Consider the following 20,234-nt stretch of genomic DNA (forward strand, 5'->3'; position numbering starts at 1 on the left):
ACCACCAAGTAACACTGAGGACCTCGTAACTGAAATGTACACTTAACCTGCCGCTAATCCTCCAGTAATTACGCGGTTAACCACACCTACTTGCCACCCAGGGTTCGATTCTCCCTTATATTCTTCAGACAACCTTGGCCCGGACGACCATCACCCAGGGATTATCAGCTTGTCGCCTTATCATACAACACACGCGGCCACCCACAGTTAATAATCTAAGAGGTTATTGGCTAAAGCTGAGCGTAAATACTATGTAAATAAATGATATGCAGCTTGAATCTCCACAGTTTCATGGGTAGCGACGGTGGTAAATGGGTTGTTAGACTTTCGTGCTTTGCCCTGAATGGTATTACCTTAAAGTCGTCGAGTAGTGTTGGTATGTGTAGGCGCTATGTTTATCCTTTGATTAGTCTTGAGTTGTGCTCTAGCTATCAATCCTCTAGAAAACACACACACACACACACACACACACACACACACACACACACACACACACACACACACACACACACACACACACACAGGAATCTGTACACCAGTTGATTGACAGTTGAGAGGTGGGACCAAAGAGCCAAAGCTCAACCCCCGCAAGCACAAATAGGTGAGTACACACACACACACACACACACAATAGGCCCAGGAATCTGTACACCAGTTGATTGATAGTTGAGAGGCGGGGCCAAAGAGCCAGAGCTCAACCCCTCCAAGCACAACTAGGTAAACACCCCCACCCACCCACCTGTTGAGGAAAGCCTGCTCCTCCCCCTGAGCAGAGGTGAGGAAACGGGTGGTGGGAATAGTGCTATTACTGCTCTGAGCCATCCCTCGACCCCTGGCCCGTCCCTCGACCCCTCGTCGCCCTGTGTGGCCTTCCCCTTCCCCCAACCTCCGGCCTTGAGCGTCCTTGAAAGGGGAAAGAGAGGAAGGATGTGGAGGCATTTGCCGAAGGGTGGGGGAGGGCACTGACCTAATAGGGGAGAAGTAGGGATAAGAAGAGAAGAGAGAGGGAGAGAGAGAGAGGGCGGAAGCAAAGGGGGGGGGGGAGGGTAGCCATATTGTCGCCATAGACACGTCAAGGTCAAGAGTGTTATCATTCGTATGCGCCAAGGGGGGATTAGGATTTCTGGTGCATACCTTATGGTGAGAGTGTTCAAGGGTGCAAGTGGTGTGAAAGAGGCTCCCCTCCCCGCCTCCCCTTCCATCACCTGTTGAATTAGGGGAGGAAGGAAGAATTGACATTTAAGGGCAGCCCTCTTGCCAAGAGTTCCGAAAGATGGTATTAGCCCGTATCCTCCCCCACACCTTCCCCTAGGGTGTAAGGGGGAGATCCCCCTTTCCCTTTCTCTTTGAGGGGAGGGAAGTAGGGGGAACGACTGTACGCTCAACTCGCTTTTAAGATACACGGTCTTAGAGGCGTTTATTCGTTGCCAATATTAAAAGCACCCCCACGTGTTCTTGTTTGTAAACAAAAGAGCACATGGCACGGGGACATAACCATAAGCCGACCTCAATGTGGCTAATTATCAAGAGCTACTCGAGGCCCCCTTCACGATGTTGTTTACAAACAGTGGCTGGCGATGAAGATGCCGACGCTGTAGAGGATGAAGGGCGTCTTTGTTCCAGGTACCCGGCGGAGCACTTAACCTAACGAGCCTGGCTTGACCCTTCATCTGTCAAGTCAGCTGACCCACAGCCACCCCTAACCCACACGGTAACACCCACACACGCTTTGTGTCAGGCCGCACGCGCCGTGGGGCCCTTCCCCTCCCCCTTCCCCCCTTTCACATGCACGTGCGCCCCCGTGCTCACATGCGCGCGTGCGCCCCCTTACATGCACATAGCACGCGGGTAATTCATTTACGACACCAAACGTGTCATGATGTTGACCAATCCACTCACTAGATGTCATGACCACCGCCCACCGGATGGGTATGGGGTGCATAATAAAGAAATGAATGTAATGTTCTTATTGAATATGGTATAATTGAACGCTTTGATACTTGTTTTGACACTTTTCTTTTCTCTGTTGTTGCAGACTCCTCGCGGCGAGAAGATGGAGCGTCGACAGTCAGGGATGGGCGCCATGATGCCCTTCTTCCCAGGGCCAGGGATGGGGGAACAGCCGGCCCTTCCTCCCCCAGAGATACCCCCATTCCCCCACATGCGGGAGCGCTTCCCCAACGCCGTATGGGGAGGCGAGGCGCCGCAGGGCCAATGGCCGCCACCCTTCCATCCTCCTGCCCTTGGGCACCCGCCTATGGGTCACCCACCGCCCCCGCCCCCACCACACCAGTTTAATCAGTTCGAGCCCCGGCAACCCATGTTCAACTTCCCCGGTGGGCCTAGTGGTGCGCCTGCGCCACCCACCCCGAGCGTGTCCCAGTACAACAACCAGTTCAACGGGCAGTTCAACGCGGGAGGCGACAACGGTAACGGCGGCTATGTTCCGCAGGGGCACTTCTCCCCGCAGACACCGCAGAGTTCCGTCCCCGCCTTCAGTAATGGCCCGCCCAATGGTTTCCTCAGCCAAAATCAGGGAAACGGGGTAGTGGGGGGTTCATCTCCCCATCACCACCGCTTCCCAGGATCTAACGACTTCCACCAACAGCAGCAGCAACAGCAGCAGCAACAACAACAGCAACAGCAGCAACAGCAGCAGCAACAACAGCAGCAGCAACAGCAGCAACAGCAACAGCAACAGCAGCAGCAGCAACAAGGTGGCATGTTCAAATCTCCGATGCCTTCTCCTGCCGTGTCAGCCCCCGAGGCGTCGCCGGTGACGGGGGGCTTCACTATGACGACGCTACCGTCACCCCACGCCCCCCACACCCCCCACGCTTCCGAGCACCCAAACGAGAAGCCTGGGTACCCGCCGCCTCCCCCCACGCAGAGTTTACTCGGCTCTAGAGTGACTGCGGGCGGGTACTCGGGTCAAGCCTTGGAGGGGGGCGCGGGAGTGCCTCAGGGCAGCCCGCACGGCTCCGTCAGCGTGCAGAGTCGACTTAAAAACATGATAATGTCCCGGCAAGGGGGCAGCTACCCCGGCGGGAGTGTGGACTCTCCGCCCCTTGGGGAGGTGCACTTCTCCGGCCACGTGGCCGCTGTCACCAGCGTGGCCAACGTCGAGCCCTCACACATGCACGAATCCCTCAAAATGGCCCAGAATTTTTTAGCCTATAGGACTACAGAGTCTGGCCCGGGCTCTGTAGTCCACGCTAACAGTACTGATGTGAAGGGCGGCGTGGAGGCGGCGACGACCCACGCCACTACCACCACCACTACCACCACTACTACCACTACCAGCAGCAGCAGTCACTCACCCCAGCTCTCTGGGGCGCCGCTGCAGGGGACCACGTTCCCCAGTACTCACACTACTGAAATTAAAAATGAAAATATAGTTAAAATTAAGGAGGAAGTTAAGGAAGAGTTTGAAATGGAAAGTGAATGCGAGCTTAAAACTGATATTGAAATCAAGAAGGAACTGGCTGATCCGTCAAGCAGTATAGCGCCCAAACCGCCGGATCGCCCGGATCCTAATCCACCGGTAGACGAGCTAGACCAAAAGCCATCACTTGAGCAGCTAAACCAAAAGCCGCCATTGGACCAGCTGGACCAAAAGCCATCACTGGCCCAGCTGGACCAACAGCAGCAACTGGACCAGATGCATCAACTGCCACTGAGAGATGGACTGGTCCCTCATCTAACATTAGACCAACAGAACCAGAAGCCAACAGCGGAGCAGCTGGACCACAAGCCTAGTCTAGTGGGCCGGCAGGACCCCGGCTGGAAGTTGTCTGTTTACGACTTCCCCGACAGTCCGGACTCCAGTCAAAACCACCAGGATTTTCGGTTTGGCAGGGTCAGGGGGGCAGGACCGTGCATGTCACGGCCTGCGTGTGCTAGTGTGACTGGAGCCAGCACCCAGTCACTCCGGCCGCCCACCCCCGCGGGGCCGCACCCACCGCGGCTGCCCTCAGCACCAAATGAGGGGCAGATCCGGCCCCCGGGGCCCCCTGTCTCTGCCTACCAGCCTCAGCAATCAGTTCCTGATTATACATCTAACACTACCACCACCATATCCAATTCTAACACGACGTCGTCGCCCGTGGTGGTGTCGACGTCGACAAGTCATGCCTCACAACAGAGTCTGTTTCAGCAGCATGAAATTCCAACTCAGCATGCAGTCAGTTGCCATCAGTCGAGTATTCACCATGAGATTATGCAGCAGGGTCCAGCACAGTTGATGAACGCACAGCACGTCAGGAAGCACAGCAGCTGCACAGACCACCACCCTGGTGCTCAGCAGGGCGACACGACTGCACAGATGAGGCACAGCAGCAGCCACCAACTGCACCAACATCATGTCCAGCATTGCCAACAACATCTCCATCAAAAACCGTACCATCAAGAGCCCATGCAGAAACCTCAGTTACAGGAACATCAGCACAAACAGCAAATGCAGCATCACCATCAGTTCCACCAGCTACAACGGCAGCAGCAGCAGCAGTCAATGCAGCAGCAGCAGCAGTCAATGCAACAACAGCAGCAGCTGCAACATCAGTTGCAGCAGCAGCAACAGTTGATACATCACCAGCAACAACAACGGCACATGATGCACCACCAACAGCAGCTACAACACCAACAACAGATGCAACAGCAGCAGCTACAACAGCAGCAGCTGCAACTTCATCAGCAGCAACAGCGACAACAGCTGCATCAACATCCACACCAGCAGCAGCAGCAGCAGCAACCACCACCCCCACCACCTCAGCAACAGCCATCCCCCAAACAACCACCATCACCCCAGCAACCGCCACCACCACCACCCCAGCCACAACCATCCCCTAAGCAGCAACCATCCCCCAAACAACCATCCCCCAAGCGAGCACCACCACCCAAGCCACCACCACCACCACAACAGCATCTACCCCAGGAAGAAAAGCCGCCCCAAGAAGAAAAACCAGAGGACACGCAGCAGGACTGTCCCGCCAGCCCCACAGCGGGGCTGGCGGAGGAGCAGGAGGCCCGCAAGCTGCGTCTTCGGCAGAATGAACTGGAGGTTCCTCGATGTTCCTGCGTCGTCCCGCCTGGTGAGTACCCGGACACCATCGTATCGTTGCTGCTTCTCCCTTTCCTCTGCCTCTCCCTGTGCCTCTCACTCTCCTCTGCCTCTCACTCTCCTCTGTATCTATCGCCATCGCCTGATAGGGGTTTCCCGCCAGTAAAAGAGCAGGTGATATCTGGCTAAGGAGCGCGCGAGTGGCAGCGCCTCGTGAGGCTCTATTGAGCAACCCTGAGCCTCTATTGAGCAACTCTTAGCGCACCTGTGCTAGACGTCGTCTAATGCTATTAAATTGCTATGGTATTTTTTCTTTCTTCGGTTCATAATATAAGTTTCTATATTATATATATTATGCAATTACTCCTAAAGTTCTTGCTAGGCATTGACCCCCCTCAGACCTTTATATATATATAAGTCACACGTCAATCTCTTAACTTATGATGGCATTTGAACTACAAGAAACTGGTCCAGGTTCGATGCCTCGCAAGAACTGGGGAATATATGCTTGATATATTTTCTCGAGTGTATTATAGCTTGTAGATTATATTAAGTAATAGAGCTTGCCTGCCATCTTAAACCTTCCCCTCTCCCACGCATCTCGTTTGCATGATTTTGCAGTGTCCTCTTCACTACCCCCTCTTGCATTGCTTGTTGCTTCTAAGCTAGTTCCTCGACTGAGTTCTTTCTTCAAGGAGGTATAATGCAAGGAGTGCCGGACCAACAAACCGGAACATTTTCAAGAGGAAACTAGATTTATTCCTCCAAGGAGTGCCGGACCAACCAGGCTGTGGTGGATATGTAGGCCTGCGGGCCGCTCCAAGCAACACCAGCCTGTTGGATCAAGTTATCACAAGTTGAGCCTGGGGCCCCAGGTCGGGCTTGGGGGAGAATATAACAACTCTAGAAATCCTCTCTAGGTATGATCCAGGTAATGGGGATGGAGAAGGGGAAGGAGCAGACTCGCCATATTTCGTGAACTATCTTGAATTAGTAGTCAATATTCTTAACACCTTTTGTCAAAAGCCACCGGACCTGGGGTCAGATTCACGAAGCTGTTACGCAAGAACTTACGAACCTGTACATCTTTTCTCAATCTTTGGCGGCTTTGTTTATAATTATTAAACAATTAATGAGCTCTGAAGCACCAGGAGGCTGTTTATAACAATAACAACAGTTAATTTGGCAAGTTTTCATGCTTGTAAACTGTTTAATAAATGTAACCAAAGCCGTTAAAGATTGAGGAAAGATGTACAGGTTCGTAAGTACTTGCGTAACTGCTTCGTGAATCTGGCGCCAGGTATCTTCACTGAATTACCACTGGTATTAATACTCTGAATTAGAATCGACTAATTACCATTGGTATTGATATCATGAACTAATAAACATTAGCTTTAACAACTTGAAATCGTGGCTAAGGTTAGTAACGCATTGAATTACTGAGCATGGAATTAACTGATTGGGAGCAGAAGAAGTTGTTAAACACATATGGCAAAATCTTACTGAAGCGACCATACGAGTGATAAATACTCATACTCCGCCCAAGTAAAACAGAAACAAGCAACACTTAGTGGGCCAGCCAGAGGCTTAGGGCCCGCGCAGGAATATCCCTGAAAAAAAAACTGATTGGGTCCATAACCGCTGTCTTACTGAATAGAGCCTAAGTTGTATTATACATGATAGATACAGTAGGCTATACATTATAGTGATGTATATTTCATACAATCGACAGAATACCAGATACGGTATAGAAATGACAGACAGACATTTCACACAGTGGGCGTACGTAAAAGTAGTAGGCATCCATCAGTCTCAGGAGACTATGGAGTTGCGCTCTGGTTGTCGGTCTGAAGTGGCCTCTCCAGGGCGCAAAGCCAGAGTAGGTTGATATGGAGGAGAAGCTGTTACCCATGCAGCAAGTCCCCCTCCCCCCTACCTCTCCACGGCGCTGAAAGTCTCCAATGGAAAGCTTTCTACGAAGTAGAGGGCTATACATTTCATACAGGGGACAGTACAGTACAGTGCGGTGCAGTACACTACAGTACAGTATAATGCGGTACAGTACAGTACAGTACAGTACAGTACAGTAGAGTGCGGCGCATATGGCATAAACTCGTAAGAGAACAGCAGCTTTATTCTGCATACTACACAACACGTGTCATTGAACTTTGGCGCTAGCATAAAAATGGCGACGATCCACGCTAAAATTTATTTGTATATCTGCGATTATTTGCGGGAATTTTTTGCGTGTTTCTGTTTCCACGGTTTTATGTTATTGTCACAGCACTAAAAACCCACTTTCATTTGTGTTTGAGTGCCTACCAATGTTATATTTCACACACACACACACACACACACACACACACACACACACACACACACACACACACACACACACACACACACACACACACACACACACAGTAGTTAACAGATGGAATGCATTAGGAAGTGATGTGGTGGAGGCTGACTCCATACACAGTTTCAAATGTAGATATGATAGAGCCCAGTAGGCTCAGGAACCTGTACACCAGTTGATAGACAGTTGAGAGGCGAGACCAAAGAGCCAAAGCTCAACCCCCGCAAGCACAAATAGGTGAGTACACACACACACACACACACACACACACATACACACACATACACACACATACACACACACACACACACACACACACACACACACACACACACACACACACACACACACACACACACACACACACACACACACACCAAAACACTCATTGTTCAACACGTTAACGAAAGCAGACTTTTGCGACCTCAAGAAAAGAAATTAACGTTGGAAGCAGACCTGAGACAGGGACCCACCCCGAGAGTATACACAGAGCTTACGTGAAGCCAAGACTGCTTTAAATGTTACCAGATTGTCTGTCTCTTCGCCACCTAGGCCAGCTGGGGTCAGTCCCACTGGGATAGTCCCGTGGGTGAGTGGGTAGCCATGATTAGCGGTAGCGAGCTAATGGGGTAAGAAGGTGGGAGTGAATGGGCAGCAGATGAGGGAAGCCCCTAAGGAGGCAGAAGAAGAGATATAAAGAGGTGAAGGGGGGGGGGCAGCAGACATAGGAGGAATGGGGACAAGGTGCACAGACCCACAGACGGAAGGAAGTTTAAGCAAGAATAGTGGTGTTGATTTCATGGCGTGAGCACTTCCTGTGTTAGGTAGTGGGGGAGTGGTACGGACGGACGGACGGGGACGGACACACACACGTACGTACGTACATACGTGGGGCCTCGCAACAGAGTGGGCAGCGCTCTGGGGTCATAGTCGGAATGGCCCGGGTTCGAGTCCCAGTGGAGGCGGAAACAACTGAGCAGAGTTTCTTTCACCCTGATGAAAGCTAGGTGAATTTCCGTTCACCTAGCATTAAATAGGTACCTGGGAGTTAGTAGACAGCTACTACGGGCTGCTTCCTTGGGATGTGTGCTTGTTGAAAGCAATCTTGCCTTTACAATACTATGACAGTAAATGTCAGACATAAACGTGGAGAGACAGGTGGTCCAAGACCATATTTGTGGCAGGCGAAGAGTCACAATAACGTGGCTGAAGTAGTTTGACCAAACCACACACTAGAAGGTGAAAGGACGACGACGTTTCGGTCCGTCCTGGACCATTCTCAAGTCGATTTCATTTTCACAATCGACTTGAAAATGGTCCAGGACGGACCGAAACGTCGTCGTCCCTTCACCTTCTAGTGTGTGGTCTGATCAAACATATTTGTGGCTGATGTTTTCACCCTCGTGTTCCTTTTTACCAGCAGCAGCAGCGGTAACTACACAATCCTTGAAGGGAATCGTTAACAGTAAACAGTCTGCAAACTTAACTTACCAATGGCCGCTGATTTTTTTATATTTTTTTTTATATTTGAACAAGTGGGTTTTGAATTTGCAACAGCTAAACCAAAAATGTATACAAATCGATTTCGAAATATGCCTTCTATAGCTCACTATCTTAGGGGAAGTTAGTGTTGGTTTCTACGCGCTGTGAACTCCACAATAATTTCGAGACTGAAGACAATATGGGTTGCTCATTTACTGGCCGCGGGGGGTCGCTGTTATTGTATTGATCTGAGATGGGGGGTCCCCTGGAGAACACTGTGTTCTCCCCCTGAGGAAGATTGCAGCTGTGGCTCAACCACACCAGGGGTTAGATTCACGAAGTAGTTACGCAAGGACTTACAAACTTGTACATCTTTTCTCGATCTTTGGCGGCTTTGTTTACAATTATTAAACAGTTAATGAGCTCCGAAGCACCAGGAGGCTGTGAATAACAATAACAACAGTTGATTGGCAAGTTTTCATGCTTGTAAACTGTTTAATAAATATAACCAAAGCCGTCAAAGATTGAGAAAAGATGTACAGGTTCGTAAGTGCTTTCGTGAATCTGGCCCCGTGGCCCCCAGGTTGTGCCAGGGTAGTCTTAAAGCTACAAGGAACAGTTAAAAGTATTTTTAAGATCTGTTTTTAGCTATTAAATGTTATGCAGTAGCAAGGGGCCGTATGACTCCATACAACCCCATGCTATGTTGTTGTTATAGATCCAGCTACTCGGAACAAGTCCCAAAGTAGCACGGGCTATGGTGAGCCCGTAGTGGACTTACCTGGCACAGGAGCGGGGCAAGTAGCACGGGCTATGGTGAGCCCGTAGTGGACTTACCTGGCACAGGAGCGGGGCAAGTAGCACGGGCTATGGTGAGCCCGTAGTGGACTTACCTGGCACAGGAGCGGTGACCCCCATGCTATATGTAGGGAATATATATATATGGTGTTGGGGTGGAGCAAACGCTAGTGGGCCCACACCCTTCACCTAACCCCCCCCCCATGTAACACCTCCCAAACCACCTCCCCACGATCGATATTTTACTCCACAGCCCCACGACTCCTGGTGCACATCCACCGTCCTCACCGTCCTCAGCCGTTGACGCCAACTTAGTCTTCGTTGATAATGTTGCTGTGATGCCACACTACAGACCGCCTGAATGCCTATTTGCTATGTAAATGGCATTTAAATCTTTGTATAGTGTGTAGAGTTAGTATCTGTTTATAACGTGGAGTTTGTGTTTAGAGTGGAGCTAGTGTAGCTGTTTAGTATGTGGCGCTAGTGTGAATTTCCGAAGCGGAAGGTGAGGTTTGGTGAATGGATCGGGACGAAGGCGCGTGCTGAGCGGCACGTGTTACGCTGCCTAGGCTGCCACGCGTTGACTGGCCGGGTATCGATCGGTGGGTCTCGGGTCGGCCAGACACACACACACACACACACGTGTGTGTGTGGGGGGGGGGCGGTAGTTGGCCGCTGGAGGAATGGGGGATTCTGTCGTATGAATGGAACTTGACAAGTTCTTGCTACAAGCTTCGTTATTAAAACTATATTTCCTTGCACATATTTTGTGCATGCGCGCATGAAACCATGACGTGGTATTGCCGTGTTCGAAAACGCTTACAGGCTATGGGGGACGTTTTAAGATAAACAGCAAAGTTTTTTTTTTGTTATTATTCGTATATATTTATTCACATGTTAGGCGTCGTGAACAGGTGTTGGTTGCGTGTGTTAGTTCCATTTGCCCCAACACCTGTATCCACACACACACTGCTGTTACACCCATCTGTACAGAGGCCACAACACTTGAATACCTAATAATTATATATATATATATATATATATATATATATATATATATATATATATATATATATATATATATATTATATATATTATATATATATATAATATATACAGTATATATATATAGGCATATTTTACCAATGTTCTAGACGCGATTTTTATCAAATAGGCTTGTGTGTCAATGTATGCTTTACTAGGCTATCAAATTTGTACTCATAAAACTGCATTAACGTACAGCGTATTTAAATTATATGTATATATATATATATATATATATATATATATATATATATATATATATATATATATATATTTACATTAAGCGCGTAGAATATCGTTACACAACCCTGTCAGAAAAGATTGTGATTCTGAATTCTTACCAATGTTTTGATTAGCGCGCATTCCAGGTGCTAGCCTAGTGTGTCAAGGAGATACAACTATCTCGGTAACACACTTTTGTATTGTTTGTTTTTCTTAAAGAGAAAAGTTTTCCATGTTTATTACTCTAGAACAGTTCCATGTACGGCTGATTTTTCAAATGCCAAACTTGACTGAAGTAGGCTACCACACTTAAGGGGGAAATACGTCGTGCCAAAGCCTGTTTTTTGTTGTTAAATTAGCATACACTATTTCAGGTATTTTAGAAGTATAATTATAAACCCCACAGTGACGACACCCGCAGATGAGTGTACCAGGTAGTGGTGTGCAAATGCTGATCACGATCCTAGTGTGTCAACGATGCTAAGTCAACGCTTGACACCTAGTGTCAAATCTAACCGGATACACCCGCTACACCCCCTTCCTCCCCCCACTTTCCCTCCACCCTACCGCCTGTTGCCCCTGTGTGTGATCAACACAGATGTGCGGGTATAAAATAACCCAAGCTGGGACCTTCTTTTTTTCCCCCCTTTTGTGCTATGGGGGGTTGGGGAGGTAGCATGCTTTTTTTATTGCCCCCTTGTCTGCCAGCTGGATGCATTCGTCTCACACTGGTTAATATATTGAAGTTCTCGCAATCGTGTACAGCAATAATATCAACATTGCACGGTTTCATTCCGTTTTACAAAACGCTGTTGCATGTGTAAAGGTATTTATTATAATTCCTTTTTTTAATTGATCTTAGCCTATGCTTTATCCACGGTGGAGCTATATATGCTGGTCCTCTAAATTTACTTATTAACAAAAACGTTAAAAATATATACCTGTCTTAAACTCAAATTATCATTTTATGTAAATATATGTAGAAATGAGAGGCTAAGACAAGGTGCTAAAACAGCTGTGCAATAATGTAGTTTTACTAGACACATACACAAGTTTTACTAGACACATACACACTGGATTATATATTATTTCCAGGATGCTAAGACACACACACACACACACACACACACACACACACACACACACACACACACACACACACACACACACACACACACACGATATAGATATCTATCTAGAGATGATTTCGGGGCTTTTTCGTGTCCCCACGGCCCGGTCCTCGACCAGGCCTCCACCCCCAGGAAGCAGCCCGTGACAGCTGACTAACACCCAGGTACCTATTTTACTGCTAGGTAACAGGGGGCATAGGGTGAAAGAAACTCTGCCCATTGTTTCTCGCCGGAGCCTGGGATCGAACCCAAGACCACAGGATCACAAGTCCAGCGTGCTGTCCGCTCCCCCGACCGGCTCCAGATGAATACCACATAGCCTTCCCCTCCCAAACTCATCATTCACAAGAAGCTTTGATGTTCTTATTAGATGATGCCAAATGCGTCGTCAACAATTGTGTAACTAGCTTCACAAGATTGTCACTTGCTTAGCTAAATGAACTCTGCGGTTCAGTTCCTGAACCCATTATGTGCCTCTAACCCCTTTCTACCACCTCCCACGGGATGGGTATGGGGTGCATAATAAAGAAAAAAATTGATTGATAAGGATTTATCTGCCTTATCATAGGTAATAAACTGTCGTAAGTTATCTAAGACAGTTTTGTGGTCCCGTACACGTAAAGTAAGGGACCGAGAAAAATTTCCAACAGCCTAGCCTCATAATAACGAAAGCAATGGCTGGTAGAATGATCTATTTTCAATTTTCCACGGTGCATTCTGAGTAACATTTTCCTTCAAATGTTAAGAATGAGAACGTGATGCATGTTGCGGCGTAAAGGCATATCGAATTTGGCATACTTCGTTTACCACTGGGTGATAGGGGTGAAGTTTTAGCACCGGGCGATCGGCGGAAGTTTGGCAATTTACACGGTACGTGTTGCCTTATAGTGAGTCAATTTGAAGACATTCATCAACTATGTCATCAAGCTTGTTTAAAGTAGCACGGGGGGGATGGGGGTGTAGAGAGAGAGAGGGGAGGTCAACGAAGGACATGGTTATTTTTTGATTGAGTTTGTTTCCTGGTGATTGTGGGAGAGAGAGAGAGAGAGGTTGAGTCGTGTGAGGTTAGGCAACTGTTGGGTCATTGTTTTATCCCTTCCGTCGTCACACGCCCGCGTTCTCCACACGACACCAACACCACCCGCGGCTCAGTTGTTTCCTTCAGCTAGTAATATGTGTGTGTGTGACTCTCTGTCTCTGTCTCTCTCTGTCTCTCAGTCTCTCAGTCTGTGTCTGTCTCTCTCTCTGTCTCTCTCTCTCTCTCTCTCTCTCTCTCTCTCTCTCTCTCTCTCTCTCTCTCTCTCTCTCTCTCTCTCTCTCTCTCTCTCTCTCTCTCTCTCTCTCTCATATATATATATATATATATATATATATATATATATATATATATATATATATATATATATATATATATATATATATATATATATATTAATACGGAATATTGTAATACACTGAACATAAACCCAACAATTAGCCAGCATCATCTCAGTATTGTGCCATTGGCCACGGCATCCTCTCCCTCCACTCTGAAACCTTGCCAACTGTGTTATCAGACGAATTTCCCGGAAAGCGTCATGGGGTCAGCTGTCAGACTAATTAGGCATACATAAAATACCGTCAAATACGCAGAGAATGAGTCACAATAACGTGGCTGAAGATATGATGAGCCAAACCGCACATCAGAACATGGAGAAACGGCGAACAAATCCACAAGGGCCGTGACGATGATTCGAACCTGCGTCCGGGAGCATCCCAGACGCAGGTTCGAATCCTCGTCACGGCCCTTGTGGATTTGTTTATTTGATGCATCACGTTAGTGTGATAAACGGCATTTCGGTCCGTTATCAAGTGATAGATGACTTGATAATGGTCCCAGGACGGACCGAAACCTTAATGTATAATGACTTACTGTAAATGTTTAGCTCTTGAAGTAGCACTTTCTCCGTAACTAGCTGACATTGTAACTATAAGGTGTGAAGGATAGATGAAATTGTTTATGTAATAATCTAAGATGAGGTCTGATAAAGACCTTTTGTGCCCTCTGTAATGCTTTTTTGCGCTACCGCTCACAGGATGGGTATGGGATGCACAATAAACTAGCTGCCTCCGGCGGCAACAATCAAACAAAATCTCGTCGTTACATACAGAGATCACACTAACGTGATGTATCAAATGAACAAATCCACAAGGGCCTTGACGAGGATTCGAACCTGCGTCCGGGAGCATCCCCGACACTGCTTTAATCGACTGAGCTACGACAGGGTTTTCTCCATTTGCTGATGTGTGGTTTTAGTCAAAATATGCTTTCTACATTAGACGCAATTGTTGAGCAATTGAGTATTCAGTGGTATATCTTCAATGGGTGTTAGATAATAGATTTCCCATTTTCTATGTATTCGCTGACTTCTCATCGTGATAACCGACTTATTGTGAATTGAGGAAGAATCATTTGTTTTGTGTTTTTCAAAAGAATTGCGTTTTTTTTTCTCAGATGTAAATAAATGCGCTAATTGTTAAAGGTAGCAAGCAGGCGCTACAGCTTTGCAGTGTGGCATGGTAACTTTAGCAACACTTGGTAAACTGCAATGATGCAACATGGCTTGCATTGGTACCACTGTCAATCAATATGCTAATACTGTTGATGTTAAATGTCCAAATTAGAGGATTCTAGGCGTGCTGAAATTAAGGTAATAAACATGTGACTGGGCCGTAAATCTGGAATATGAGCAGCCGATCCGCTGTCATGTTCGCTCGGTTATAGAAAAATTAATCCCCCCCCCCCTATGATGAATGCATTACCAGACCACTAAAACGAAACAAAATGGAAAACAAAATTCCATCCATGGGAAAGTCACTTTGAATTCGCTGCCTGAAAATCAATATTGGACGGACAGTTGCGACGGGTGGGGGGGGGGAGGGGATGGAAGGGGTAGAAGTAGTATGTTTCAGAGTTGCTACGGTCGAAACTCTGATGGAAACAATACAGTTAATTATCGCGAACCGACTACTATGATGTAAAGCGTTATCTCTTGCGAGGACTACTTATATGGGTTTATTGGTAACCAGTGCATCAAGTGGTTCCCTGGGTATGGTGCTCTAGGTATGGTGTCCTAGGTATGGTGTCCTAGGTATGGTGTCCTAGGTATGGTGCCCTAGGTATGGTTCCCTAGGTATGGTGCCCAAGGTATGGTGCCCAAGGTATGGTGCCCTAGATATGGTGCCCTGGGTATGGTACACTAGTTCGTTGCTGTTAAATATAGTCAATATTGTGTCAAGTTTTACTTACATATTTTCGTATTATAAGAATAGAGGGAAAATAGCTGCGATAAAGGAGACGTCGATAAAATGTTATTTTCAACCCTGTTAAGTGTTTTTTTTCCGGCAAGCTCGTGTCGCAATTTGCGTATCATTCATAGTGTTTTGTGTATAAATTGTTGATATTTTATACAATTTTGTTTTTGTTACAAGCTAATTGTTGAACAGTCTAACTTTGCTTACACTTCAGATATAAAACTTATCAAAATGGTCACAGATTTAGTCACAGGTTCCCCAGTTATACATTCCTAACACAATTATATATACATTATATAGGGAAACAAAGTATTTATTAAAAACATCTGTAGCAACACGTGCGTTTGTTTATGTTCTGGAGTGACGGACGGCTTCAAGAATGGGAGCGCAGCTGTGACTTCTTAAGTCTGTGACTGATCTTAAGACTTCCTGGCCAAGGTCTTTTAGCAGAAATGAATGTTTTTATAACATTTTCAGCCTAGTTTACCGGCGTTATTTAAGAACATATATGAAAGTAATGATATAAAGGTGAGATTAAACCAAGCAGGGTGGATAGCTTCAATATGGCCAGTGTGGATAGATTAACCTGGGCATGGTGTATTTTGTAAGCTAGAGATTACAAAAATTACTGATTTTTAACTCTCTCGGCCCTCCCCATATAACTTAAAAATCTGACCAAACATTGACTTCGGTAATCTGATTATTTTTTCTTATTTTTGGGTGGTGGTCACGTGAACGGTACAGGTATGATCCATAATTATTCCACACGGGGGCCGGTGGCTGAGCGGACAGGACGCGTGATCCTGTGGTCCCGGGTTCGATTCCTAGCGCTGGCGAGAAACAATGGGCAGAGTTTCTTTCACCCTGATGTCCCTGTTACCTAGCAGTAAATAGGTACCTGGGAGTTAGTCAGCTGTCCCGGGCTGCTTCCTGGGGTGTGTGTGGTGTGGGGAAAAAAATAGTAGTTAGTAACAGTTGATTGACAGTTGAGAGGTCGGCTGAAAGAGCAGAGCGCAACCCCTCCAGCCAACCACATAGCACAACTTCACCTAGCACAACTTCACCTGATATTCACCTAGCACAACTAGGTGAATACAGTTCTCTCTATTTGTGTCTCTGCAAACATGCAGCTGTTTTGCCTAACAAGAAATGTACAAATGAAAGTAACTCAACCAACCTATTGAGGTCGATCCATAAAAAATGGTAATGCTACTGTGCTTTAATTTTACTAAAAATATCACAATTTTAACGGATTTGTCAAGTCCATAAAAAAAAAGCTCTGTGAATACACTAACTGTTTCCATGCAAAAACTACAATGTTTATGGAAAAGATTACATAGGATAATGTTATATATGGTTGATTTTGGGTTTGATTTGTAAATACATGTATTACCTGATTTGTATTGTATTTTACCTGCAGGAAGAAGCAATGAAAATGCTGAAATTGTGTGTGTGTGTGTGTGTGTGTGTGTGTGTGTGTGTGTGTGTGTGTGTGTGTGTGTGTGTGTGTGTGTGTGTGTGTGTGTGTGTGTGTTGGCTGGAGGGGGGGGCATAAATGGAATAACCCCCATCTAATTGTATTGCCACTTAATACCTTGTTATCAGGGGACGATATGACCTCAATGATACCTATTAAGATCTATTAGACAATTGGGGAACAGTAACTTTGCATACGATTTGGTTTGAGATCAACAACAGCTTCAGGCTAATTCGTGCAATAGCTTCAGATACTGTACAAAACCCACTGCTATATGGTCATCATAGTTTACACTTTCTTTGGATAATTACTAGCTTGTGTACATAACAATGAAACGTTTGATATTATGAGCAACCAGAAATTTGTTAAACCTTACATCTGTCCTTCACACGAGGAAATGTTAAATTGGTAATCAAGGATGACATCTTATTTCAGTCATCTTATGCTTGTTGAAAAACTTTGGGAACATTACATTTCATATTATAATTACAGGGACTAAGCAATTCCCGTGGTGTAGTGGCATGACGTTTCACGAGCGCTTTGTCCTTGGTTTGTATCCTGGCCGTGGAGGACTTATACTGGGTGTCAATCCTTAACTGTAGCCTCTGTTCATCCAACAGTAAAATGGGTACTTAGTTGTTAAACGACTTTTGCGGGGGTCATATTCCAGGGAACATAGGATTAAGGACTTGCCCAAAATGCTATGCGTGCTAGTGGCTGTATAAGAATGTAAGAACTCTTGTATATATAAAAAATCATTAAATAAATAAATATCGAATAAAAATTAATGCAGTAGAAGTGAAGCATATCTAAATAGTGACACAAAGATGGTAACTGACCTGCCAAATCTAACTAAATTTAATTTTGCTTGTAGCATACCACATTAACTAATGTGTCAGCAACTAATCACTAATGACTTGCAGTCATGTTCACTAACAATTAATGGCATTTGTAATTACACTATTGGGTTCTAATTACAACTAATTCCAACATTCCATGATTCACTTAGGAAAATCAATGGTGATCATCGAGTTTCCCATCATGCAGATTGATGATAAACTTGCCAAGTAAGTTGAATCATGGAATATAAGCTATCAAGAACATTGTGAGCTCCAGAGTTACAGCCCCACTCCTGTGCCAGGTAAGTCCACTTTGGGCTCGCCATAGCCCGTGCTACTTGGAACTTTTTTGTTGCGAGTAGCTGAATGTGAAACAACTACAACGTTGCGTCGTCAGTCTAACTCCAATAGTTCAGTGACAATCCCTCTGGGTATAGTACTGTGGATCTTTTCCAACACCATCGACATTCAGCAGCAACGATGAAACATTCAAAAAGTCTGGTTCTATCTCTCTCACATGATGCTACAGGCTCGCTACAGAGCAGACAACTTATCCCGCTCTACGCTCTGGCCCGCTTTTGAGCTCTGCGCTCTCGCCTGCTTTTGAGCTCTGCGCTCGGGAGCTCTCTACCCACTGGCTTCACACAAGCATCCTTGTCTCAGCTATCACAACACAGTCATTACATTTCCAACATCCGACTGCTGTAACCAAAGACTATATTAAATAAACACAAAAAACAACTATACGCTTTGAATGTGGTCACCCAAAATTGTATACGTTACATGCTTAACATAACTGCCCAACCTATAATTAACCTAACAGCCAAGCATAACCTTAACCTTACATAGTTAAACATAACCTGATTATTTGGGTGTAGATTTCTTTAGATGCATGTTTTTCAGTATAAATTTCAATAATGATATGATTTAGGTAAAGTGATTTTGAGAGAGTTTAAGTACAGTGTACTGTATTATTGGTAATGACAAGGATTTTTACGGGAAAAGTTGTTTTATGACCTCTATATATTGAATATTAAACATTCTGCACTATTAAAGGAAAAGGGACAGTTTATTACCTCCATATTACTGTATATATCACAACAGCAGTCATGCATAACTATGCAAATCAGTCGAATAGTTAAACATCATACTATATTAGGTATTTTAATCTTTTAATTTTAATTACAAACAAAATTTGAAAAGGTGTAGGTGTGTTGAGTGGAATATCAGCTAAAGTTAATAAATGTCTTATCACTGATATTTTTTGACTGATCTCAAATAAAAATAACAGATGGTTATTTATTTTGATTACAGATGGGTATTTACTTAGAAATTTCACGGCACATAAATTATCAAACATTAAGTGTGAATTAATTCAGGAGTTGATCCACACTAACAAGGCGTCACGATCTGACTGAAAATATAAATGTTGTCCTGGTTGTATGTGATGTCTCTTTGCGGCATCCTATGGCACAACAAGTGTCAGGTATATTATTATTTTTTAGGCCATGCGTGGGAGAAATACTGGATCATCATCACCTGCTGGTCGGAAGTATGGAGGTGGCAAGAAAGCGTGGCGTCATATGCACTCTCTCTCTCTTAGTGTTGATTGCTTGAGTTGGGTTAGTGAATATTTTGAAACAATGGATGTCCCTTCACCTTTACTGCAATGTTGTCAAAATAAGTCATGCTTAAATTTAACTTTACAGATATATATAAACCTCTATGTTTATATAATGTTCCATATTATATATTACATTACATAAATATATATAATATTCCATATAACCAACTTAAATTAGAAACTTGTGAGTTTTGTTGCATTTTCAAATTTGTAAATACTGTATTGGTATTTTTCACAAGTTAATAGGTGTAGTAGTGTTGATTTTGTTCGCCGAGAAATTGACGTACCAAACTTAAAATTTTGAGTTTTATGGTTCACAGTAATGAAAAAAATAAAATCGGGTTACATAGAACATCATCTGTTTACTTATAACATCAATACAAGAAAATAAGTACGCTACTATATATTGTTTGATCATTTCTAATTGTCAGGGAATTTTACCTTGGCCATATGAATGTGATACAGTATAACAAAGAATGTTAAATGGACTATACTGTGTATATATATATATATATATATATATATATATATATATATATATATATATATATATATATATATATATATATATATATATATATATATATATATATATATATGTATATAATATAATATATATATATATATATAAAATTAAAGATATGCTACCTTTTGTCTGATTAATAATGTCCTTTTTTTCAATAATACTGTACATTAAATATATGATTTTGTCAGATAAATGGTGATGGAATTTTAACCTAACATTTGTTACGCTTCTACACACAACTTTCATGTATAGTGCTTGATGCTGTGCTGCTTGCTTGGTTATGCTTTTAACCATTTATTTTGTTTGCATCTCTGCTTATAGATTGTTAGTTTGCTTGTGCCAAATCTCAGCTGTTTTTGCATGGATATTTATCAACTGCA

The 20,234-nt window shown here is 44.8% G+C and overlaps 1 protein-coding gene across 1 annotated transcript in view; it reads left to right on the forward strand.

The window, feature by feature from the left end:
• Window positions 1-20,234, forward strand: part of LOC123766499 (methylcytosine dioxygenase TET) — a 47,648-nt gene that overhangs the window by 13,641 nt on the left and 13,773 nt on the right. Inside the window, exon 2 of the mRNA XM_045755694.2 lies at window positions 2,036-5,090. Within this exon, the coding sequence (XP_045611650.2) occupies window positions 2,054-5,090 (3,037 nt within the window). The 5' untranslated portion in view covers window positions 2,036-2,053. The remainder of the gene's footprint in view (window positions 1-2,035; window positions 5,091-20,234) is intronic.

This window comes from Procambarus clarkii, chromosome 62 (assembly GCF_040958095.1).
Source record: "Procambarus clarkii isolate CNS0578487 chromosome 62, FALCON_Pclarkii_2.0, whole genome shotgun sequence".
NCBI lineage: Eukaryota > Metazoa > Arthropoda > Malacostraca > Decapoda > Cambaridae > Procambarus > Procambarus clarkii.